This window comes from Myxine glutinosa, chromosome 14 (assembly GCF_964187855.1).
Source record: "Myxine glutinosa chromosome 14, kmMyxGlut1.1, whole genome shotgun sequence".
Taxonomy (NCBI): Eukaryota; Metazoa; Chordata; class Myxini; order Myxiniformes; family Myxinidae; genus Myxine; species Myxine glutinosa.
The window spans coordinates 25,764,517-25,775,028 of NC_136274.1; the positions used below are offsets into that span (position 1 = coordinate 25,764,517).

At 46.2% G+C, this 10,512-nt stretch overlaps 1 protein-coding gene across 2 annotated transcripts in view; it reads left to right on the forward strand.

Annotated features, from left to right (window-relative positions):
* Nucleotides 1-3,600, forward strand: part of UBASH3B (ubiquitin associated and SH3 domain containing B) — a 60,176-nt gene extending 56,576 nt beyond the window's left edge. For both annotated transcript variants that reach the window (XM_068135339.2, XM_068135337.2), the window contains exons 14-16: nt 104-210; nt 300-412; nt 503-3,600. In XM_068135339.2, coding sequence (XP_067991440.1) covers nt 104-210; nt 300-412; nt 503-646 — 364 coding nt within the window. In that variant the 3' untranslated portion in view covers nt 647-3,600. The remainder of the gene's footprint in view (nt 1-103; nt 211-299; nt 413-502) is intronic.
* The last annotated feature ends 6,912 nt before the right edge of the window (nt 3,601-10,512 follow it).

Below are 10,512 nucleotides of genomic sequence, written 5' to 3' on the forward strand. Positions count from 1 at the left end.
GTTGTTGTCGATCTCCGTAATCATCATGTTTCAAGCAAATCTTGTATCTCTCTAAACATTCTCAGATCTATTTAATACTCTTCCTCCCTTTCCGTGACCTCAGACCCCTCATTTCTCCACCGTCTCTTTCTCCGTGTGAATCCTACGAGGACTTCATCAAACGCATCGACTGCACAGCTCGAGAGCTTATGGCCTTATGTCGTGCGCGAGGTAACACATCCCTCAACTTTAAAAGACTCCCCTCATCCGTTTATTTTTGCCTCGTCCATTTTGTCAAAGGCAGACATGATTGTGTCCAGGGTGCCACTCGGTGTTGTTCATCGGACATGCTGCTTCCTTGGAGGCGTGTACGCGTCCGTTGCGCCGACTACCTCCTCGACCACAGAGGGAGTTTGTGATGAACGTTCGGAAGGTTCGGAGCCATTTACTCATTCAATGACCGTCCTTTTGAATGCCGACTCACACATTAACATGCACCCTTTTTGTCTCCTCCACCCCGAAGGTTCCTTACTTGGGATTGTGCTCCATTCGCGAACTTTCTTCAGGGTCTTCCAGATCCTGGGCACTGGTGTCCCCCCCTATTCCTCCTTTATCCCATGGGCCAAATCCAACGTTCAGCTGGAGCCAAGTTCTCTGCGACCCTTGACTTCTTGCTTCTTCTTCTTCTTTTTTTAAACTTGTATTATGCCCTCTGTTTCTCTTTTGATGAAATTACTTTACGTACTACCCAGCCGAGCTTAATCTCCCTTGTGCAGCTTGATGAAGCCACTGCAGCACATTAAGCGTTACAGGATTCGATTTGGTCAATGGGATTCGAGTCCCGATCAGTTTGCACAAAATGGCCGCCGAGGGCTGATAAAATCGATAAAAAGCAGGTGCTTCGGTAACCTGGCAAATGACTAGTTGGGGGTGGAAAATGAAGTGTGACCGCCGTTTATACTCTGTGCGAAGCTACGGTTGCATAGTCTCGAACGTTCCGATTTAGACAAGTTTGCACAATCGAATCTGCAACGAGTGGAGAGGTATTTTTTAACAGTTGTATTGTACTTGAATTATTTAAACCTGTCCCAGAGGTACAATGCAAAATGCTTTGACCACTTACCTTGTTTATTGAGGTATACACACACACACACACACACACACACACACACACACACACACACACACACACACACACACACACACACACACACACACACACACACAGTCACATGAAAAAGTAAGTACACCCCATGTAAAGTTTTGACTTTTTCAACATATTTCAACATACAGCTATTTGATCTTCATTTCAACAATATTGATAGATAAAGGTGATATAATATAACAAATATCATGAAACATTTACATTTTGTAGTCCATTGTATAACTTAAATAAACATAAATGCAAATTTCGCATGTGGAAAAAGTAAGTACACCCCGACATTTATCACTACTTCAAATACCTAAAATTAGAATCAGGTGCACCAGCTCAGGTGCAAATGATTAGAACATCGTTAGAGAGGATCTTGGAGGAACCTGTCTTATTTAAACCTCAGATATTTAGTTTGGTTTGTTCTTTGTTGTTGAAGTGTGCGGCGTCACCATGCCCAGATCAAAAAAAACTCTCTGAGGCCTTCAGAAAGAAGGTTATAGATGCCTACGCGTCTGGGAAAGGATTTAAAAAGATATCCAAACAGTTTGAAATCAATCATTTGACTGTCCGGAAGATCATCTACAAGTGGAGAAGATTCCAAACAACTGCCAACTTGTTCAGGCCAGGCCGCCCCAGCAAGTTCAGCCCAAGAGCAGACCGCAAGATGTTGAAAGAAGTCTCTAAGAACCCCAGAATGTCATCACGGGACCTACAGGTAGCTCTTGCCACTGTTGATGTCAAAGTGCACGAGTCATTAGAAAGAGGCTGCACAATTTTGATCTACATGGGAGGTGTGCCAGGAGGAAACCGTTGTTGTCCAGAAAGGACATCAGGGCAAGACTAAAGTTTGCCAATGAGCACCTCGGCAAAGACCAGCACTTCTTTCTGGAACAATGTGCTCTGGACAGATGAGTCAAAGGTAGAGCTATTTGGCCACAGTAGCAGAAGACATGTTTGGCGAAAACCAAAGACAGCATTTGACAACAAGAACCTGATACCAACTGTAAAGCATGGTGGTGGAAATATTATGGTTTGGGGCAGCTTTGCTGCATCAGGGCCTGGGCAGCTCACCATCATAGAATCCATTATGAATTCTTCATTGTACCAGAGGGTGCTTGAGGATAATGTGAGGCCATCTGTGGGAAAGTTGAAGCTCAACCGAAGGTGGACCTTGCAACATGACAATGACCCTAAACATACCAGTAAATCCAGCAAGGAATGGCTGAAAAGAAAGAAATGGAGGGTTCTGCAATGGCCAAGTCAAAGCCCAGATCTAAATCCCATCGAGATGTTGTGGGGGGATTTGAAACGAGCTGTGCATGCTGTGCAACAATTTTTTGTTGAATAAATTATTGCAAAGTAAATTTTAAATTGTTTTTTTGTTCAATTAGATCGCCTTTATCTATAGATACTGTTTGAATGAAGATCAAATATTGATCTATCCACATATGTTAAAACGATTAAAAAAACATTTCATGGGGTGTACTTACTTTTTCCACATGCGACATTTGCATTTATGTTTATTTAAATTATACAATGGACTACAAAATGTAAATGTTTCATGATATTTGTTATTTTATATCACCTTTATCTATCAATATTGTTGAAATGAAGATCAAATAGCTGTATGTTGAAATATGTTGAAAAAGTCAAAACTTTACATGGGGTGTACTTACTTTTTCACGTGACTATGTATGTATGTGTATATATATATATCTATATATATACAGTATATACACATATACATCGGTCAACATATATATATGTGCACATACATATACATATACATACACATACATATATATATAAATATATATATATATATGATTATATATACATATATACATACACACACACCCATCATGAAGTGTGAATTGTGTTTTCTGTGATTATTTGCACACCCACCTCAAGGTATATATGATGATTTTGAGGTATACAGTTCAGTATTTTATTTTCTATGTTATTTTATTTGAATCGGCTTTCTGGTGCCGAGTCGCAACTTGAGGGTTCTGTTCATGGAAGCACAGGTTCAAATCCGGTCCGTTCCTGTTGTTTTCGGACTTGTGATTTTTCCCGCGAGGTCGCAGACCCCAAGTTCACAATGTGGCGAAAGCTTGGTTTACAGTTGCCGTCTTGTTTCTCCATTTACATTCTTTTCTTACACTTTTAATGAATGGCGAGCATGACGCAATGAGGTATAATGAGGAGTTGTGAAGCAGTAAAAAAACAAATATATAAGGACATCAATCATGGTACTTTCAGTTCGACGTTTAGTATTTTGTGGCATCAAGTTGACTGAGAAAGCATAACCTTTGGGTTTATATCCGGCCCACAGCACAGGAGACCCTGGGGGTACCCAGGTAACCTGTTGATAAGGATAGAGTACTTCGGTTAGTCCTTTGCTGCATTATATCACGTTTTAGAAACATTCCTTGTGGTTGTAACACTGCAATAAAAGGTCAATCGAATAGCTCTGTTGTTTCAATCATTGTTACCTTCGCCACCGGAGGTGGACAGAGATGATGTTTTCACTTATGTCTGTCCGTCTATCTGGGAGAGAAGGACATCTCAAAAACGTTGTTGACGAATTCGGACGAAATTTGGTCGACGAGTTGCTTACGTGATCAGGCATCCTAACTCATTCTCACCAACTTGTACTTGCAGCCAGACTATATTGCAATGTAGCCCGTCCCCCTTCAACCGGTGCTTTTATAAGCTGCGGTGGATAAAGAACGAACTGCATCCTTAATCAGCGCGCGGGAGGAGCGAGTCCTGCACGAAGTTATTATCCATAGCTTCACATCATATATAATAACAACAAAGGCAGAAGTGATGGATCCGGGCCGATCCATTACGCATGCGTGAGTGGAGGGATCTGATTGGCTGGTGGTGGGATCATCGATCGTTGGCGCCGGAAAACGCGGCGACGAGGCGGTTTTCAGGCCGGAGGGTTGTGTTTTGACACGGCGAGTTAGTGGAAGGTTACACGTTGAGTGGAGACCGATCGTCTAGTCAGTAGTTCAGTGGGTTGGACCCTATCCCCTCGGGAGGTGCGTGGGGGGCTGATATGGGTAGTAGGTCTGGGGACGAGGAAGATGAGGCTCAGCCATCAGCAAACAGGGCCCCACATGGTTCTGGCGTGAAGAGGTTAAGGTCCCGGCAGGATAGCAGTGACGAGTCCGACGCTCCTGCTGCGGGCAATGCCGTAGTTTGTCAGGACGATCCGAATGGGGGGATTTCCTATGATCATTTTGATTCTAGAGGGGTCCAAACCCCTGTGCTCCAATAATCCAATCCAAATGGCTTCCCTGATCAAGAGTAAATTAGGCGACGTCATCAGTGCTAAAAAAAACCTCAGATCTGGGGATATGCTAATTCTTTGTACATCCGCTTCCCAGCGCAACAAGGCCTTGAGAGCCTCTCTTTTTGGTGGCAGTCGAGTCTCCTGCCTCACCCCTAGATCGCTGCAGGAAAGTCGTGGTGTCATTTATGGTATTACCCCATTGGTCGAGATAGATGACATTAAGACCCACTTAGCTGATATGGGAGTTGTGGATGCCCGCCGGGTCACTACAATAAGGGAAGGGGTGAAGGTGGAAACATCATCGGTGGTTTCCTTCACCAGCCCAGCTCTTCCCCCCAAAGTGTTCTTGGGGTATCAGGCTTTTCCGTCCAGGAATATGTTCCCCCTCCACTAAGATGCTACAAGTGTCAGAAGTTTGGCCACACTGCTCTGGCTTGTAGGGGTAAGCAGCATTGCAGCAGGTGCTATGGAGACCACGAGCTTGGGGATTGTATCGTTTCCAAGATGTTCTGTGCCAACTGTGGTGGGGAGCATAGCACAGCCTATAGAGGGTGCCCTGAATTCCAGAGGGCCATCCAGATCCAACAAATAAAAACATCAGTGAAGCTGTCCTACGCGGAGGCCGTCCGCAAGGTCGCCAATGTCAAGGCCCCTGCCGAAGGCATCATCCAGGCCTCCAGAATTGCAGCCAAGGCCCCAACTCTAACAAGATTGGTGGGAGTCCAGACCGAGACGAGGGATCAAGGATGCTAAACCGAGGGGTCAATAACCAGTATGGGCATGAACCTTTCAAGACTGTGGTTTATTGGCTTCATCACGGAAGTTGTTAATTGTGCAGCCCAAGCCAAACGAAGAACAGACAAAATAGGCATAATCTCTGTCGCAGCCCAGAAGCATCTGGGTTGAGAGGGGATTTCCTCCAAGGAGATCAATAAGTTATTCAAGTCCGGCGATATAAGAAGCAACTCTAGGCAGTCGCAGGATTCATCCATGGAGTAATGAGAATAATTCAGCAGAATGCAAGAAGTTTAGCAGCCCATGGTGACTAATTAAAAAAAATTGTTATTGACCTAACACCCTGACCTGGCATCATATGGATTCAGGAAATCTGTCTCAAAAGTCCCAAGCAATTCAGGATCCCTGGTTATACCTTCGTCCACGAGGATAGAGTGAGGGGGAGTGGAGGAGGTTGTGGGGTTTTTGTGAAGCTTGGTATTTTCTTCGAGGAAATGGATTGCGATGCTGACCTGGAATCGATTGTCATCATGGTTTCCGGCTCGAGGGAAGGTCTATCGATCATAAACCTATACAACCCCTGCAAACCATTGAATCTCGGACTGCTCCAGGAGGTGCTCAGGAAGTGTGAAGTGGTCGTAATCTGGTGTGGAGACTTCAATAGCCATAACTCTCTTTGGGGCTCCAATATCACGGATAAAAATGGTGAGTGCATTGAAAGTATCATTGAGGAGTTCAACTTGGTGCTGTTAAATGATGGAAGTGGGACCTGCTTAAATCCATCCTTGGGGAAAACTTCACCCCTTGATCTCACCTTCATCTCTTCGTCTGCAGCAGCAAGATGCAAGTAGTGGGTGCACGGGGATAATCTGGGGAGCGACCACTTTCCGGTGTTTACAAATCTTTTATTTGAAAGGGACATCGAGGCTGCTGGTGGCCCTCCCTCCTGGAATTTCTCCAAGGCCGAATGGGCTTCCTTTTCTGGTCAGTGCTCCGAGGGAGTGCGGGAAGATTTCGCGAGTGGGAACATTGGGGACTTCAACAGCTCTTTAGTTCAGACTGTGAAGGTCATCACCCAAGGAACAATCCCTACCTGCAGAAGCTCATTAGGCAGGAAAATCAAAGTGCCTTGGTGGAATGTCGAGTGGGGGAAGGCCATCCGGGAAAGGAGGGAGGCTCTGAAGAATGACAAAATCCTTAAGGATGGATGATGTAATAGCGTACAAGAGGAAAAGAGCCCAGGCCCAACGGGTCATAAAACGGGCCAAGACTGCTTCTTGGCGATGCTTCTGTTCAGCCATTAGCCCGGACTCCTCTCTCCAATCCGTTTGGAGGAAGGTGAAATCCATGAGCGGTATTAAAGATGGGTGAAGGGTTATCCCGGTACTCATTTTCCCTGATGGAACCTCCTCCACAAATAAGGACAAGGATGAGGCCTTGGGCAAACATTTCTCTGACTTGATTAGAGAAAACAACACCGACAGGGAGTCCAAAGTGTCCAGGTTCCAGTTCCAGACCCAGCGCAGAGAAATCCTCAATGGTGTCCCGAAAATTCCCCTCTAAATCTGGACCTCTCCCTCTGGGAACTTAGGCAAGCGGGTCCGTAAATCTAGGAACAGTGCCCCTGGCCCCGACCTTTTGACGTTTCATATGTTCAAGAATATGGAAGACAAGGTGTTGGGTGTGTTTCTCGGCCTATTTAATAGAGTTTGGTCTTTAGGAGAACTTCCTCAATAGTGGAAACACTCAATAGTCGTCCCGATCCTTAAAGCGGAGAAAAATCCTCAAAACCTGTCATCATACCGCCCTATCTCCCTCATCTCGGTGGTAAGCAAGTTAATGGAGAAGATGGTGAACAGTCGCCTGGTTTTCTTCCTCGAACGGAACAACCTGTTGAATGAATCCCAGAGTGGATGCCGAAGGGGGCGTTCAGCTATCGACAACATTGTGTTATTGGCTAACGAGGTGAGAAAATCCCTCAATAGACAGGGGGTGCTTCTCTGTGTTTTCCTGGACATCCACAAAGCCTACGATACATTCTGGCAGAAAGGCCTGCTCTTCAAGCTGCACCATCTCGGCGTCAGAGGCAAAATGTTTTGGTGGATCCGGGATTTTCTGGCCACTAGATCTTTTCAAGTGAGAGTGGGGCAAACCCTCTCTTCCAACTTTGATCTGAAAGAAGGAGTCCTCAGAGCATCTTCTGAAGTGTCGTTCCTGGGGGTTGTTTTCAACAAGGGGCTTACGTGGAGCTCCCACATTAAGGTCACAGTTAAATGCGCCAAGGGCCTAAATCGAATTTGATGCCTCACTGGCACTTCATGGGGAGCCCACCAGGGAAGTCTTTTTCTCCTGTAGAAAGCCCTTATCCACCCTCATCTGGATTATGGTAGCCAGGTTTTTTCAGACATGTCAATGACCAACCGCAGCAATCTTGAAGCCGTTCAGGCTAAAGCCCTGCGTGTCTGTCTGGACGCTTTCATGAGTTCACCTATCTCTGCCCTTTTGGTGGAGGCCGGGGAGATGCCTCGATCCCTCTGCTGGGAGGTGTCCCGGTTAAAATTCTGGGCCAAATCTATATGCTCTGGGACCAATCACCCAGTCCGAGCGTTTTTTGCAGACTGTTGGGAGTATGAAGCATGGGGCAAAAATCTAAATTCCGCTCCCTCCGGGATGGCCTGTAGGCGGGTAGTGGATGAAATGGGTCTGGACTCCTTGCCCATTGAGTCCGTCAATAAAGTTCCAATCTGCCCCCTCTGGACTCTTACTATGCCTCAAATCCACCTGGATATATGGGGGAGAGTTGACAAGGATAACCCCTCTGCTTCCTGCATCCAAGCGATCGAGTTCATTCATTCGGTTTAGAGTCAATCTCTCCACGTTTACATGGATGGTTCCGAAGTCCCTTCCCTTGGGAGAACTACGGCAGCAATATGTATCCCTGAAGTTAAGGTGACAAAGGCCAAGAGGTTATCTGATCATCTCTCCGTCTTCGCAGCGGAACTCTTGCTGTCGTATTGGCACTGGAATGGATAATGGAGTTCAACCCTCTCAGTGCCGTGATCTTTTCTGATTCCCTCTCTGCACTTGAGGCACTAGAGTCTCTACAGGAGGGATGCAGATTTGACCTGGTGCTCGAAATACTGCACCTGATCAATATTGCTCGTTGGAAAGGATCTGTGGTCAATCTCTGCTGGATCCCCGCTCATGTGGTGCTGGATCCCCGCTCATGTGGTGCTGGATCCCCGCTCATGTGGTGCTGGATCCCCGCTCATGTGGTGCTGGATCCCCGCTCATGTGGTGCTGGATCCCCGCTCATGTGGTGCTGGATCCCCGCTCATGTGGGTATCGGACGGAACGAGGCCTGCGATCTTGCAGCCAAGTGTGCGATTACATCCGAATGTGTGGACAGTCTGAAATTGTGAATGTGGTCAGGGACATGATCGTCAAAAATGGCAATCCCATTGGGACACCACCACGAAGGGCAGGTTTTGTTCCAGGGTGAATCCTGACGTGACCCCCCCCCCCCCCCTATTCGGCTACCCCAGTTGTCCCGCAGAGACCAGGTGGCTCTCTCCAGGCTTAGACTTGGGCACTGTCGCCTTAATGCATATCTTCACATGATAGGGTGTCACCCTTCCGGGACTTGCGACGCCTGGAGGGAACCCGAAGATTTATCCCACTTATTTATGGTATGCCGCCAATACGACAGACCGAGGTTGCTCCTATTTAAAATTGTGAGAGAGGAGGGGGTCGGTGGGTCTGACCTGCCCCTCATTTTTGGGCATTTACACCAGAAGCATCCTCGTTTGTGCAAGGCGGTCCGAAACTTTTTGAAAGTGTGTGGGAGACCCATATAGTTCTATGGATGTCCCGTAGGCACCCTTTTCAATATATATATATATATATATATATATACATATATATATATATATATATACATATATATACATATATATATATATATATATATACATATATATATATATATATATACATATACATATATATATATATACATATATATATATATATATACATATATATATATATATACATATATATATATATACATATATACATATATATATACATATACATATACATATATATATATATATATATACATATATACATATATATATACATATATATTGTTACAGATCGCGGTTTGGATGTTATAGACCGAGCGGTGGTGTAAGACCGCGACCTAACAAAACTCACCCGATTCACCCAGAACTTTGGCCGTATCGCACCGTAGCTGCTCAATGAGGGAAAAGACAAAAGCGACGCAATGTAAGAGGAAAAGGAATTAAAACGAGAAGACGTACAGACGAGTAATGGGGTTTATTATTTACACACACAAGCAAAAAGGAGCAATCAAGTTTATTTACAACACATAAGACGCAGGTGACACAGTGCAAATACTAGCTTATCTACAGGCTTAACTTATCCCAGGACAGAACAAACAAAAGACTGACTCACGCGGGGAATTGCAGGAATCGCAGGATGTGGATGGCTGGAGGGAGAGGGAAGTCCAAGGGGGGTCATGCAGCACGATCGGCGCGTTTAGCAGCCGCCGTTCCTTTTCGGCCCTGCTCCAAACCGCCGCCCAGGCCCCAAGCGGCTGCCGGGTGTCGCTGCTGCTCCCGCCTCCACTTGCCTTGCCAGGCCTTGTCCCACTCGTCTGGTCCAAACCCTCCACTCTTTCTTGGTCCCTCACTCTGACCACCGACTCCTCACCGCAACCAACTCTGTGCAACCAACTCTGACCAACGGTGCAACCAACCCTGACCAACGGTGCAACCAACTCTCTGCGCAACCAACTCTGTGCAACCAACCAACTGTCCAACCACCTCTCCTTTTACTTCCGTGCGCGCCTTTTTATAGCGCCTCCAGCGATCACGCCCCCGGCGCTTTGGACACGCCCATCGGGGCGCTCACCTCGGCCCTGGCTGGTCGCACGACCCTCGGGCTCCGCCCCGGGCGACGACGGGCGGGCGCGCCCCTCCCCTCCTCTGACGAGGTGGAGACACGCCTTTCTTCCCTGACTCGAGCCTCGTGGTCAATGGCGGTTATTGGAGGGGAGGGAAAGGGAGATTTTTGGGGATGGGAAGGAAAGGGGGTCTATTCTCTTTCACTGGTGCAATGGAGTATTTCAATTAATGGAAGACACAGCCTTACGCTAATACACATAATAAGGATATAACTGTCAAAAGAAAGGATATATCGTGTCCTGCATGTATGTTTTATGGACTAACTACAGAAACGCCCTTTGACCTTTATACAACCACAAACGGAGGGAGGAGGGGTGATATTTTACAACAACCTTTTACAACAACAT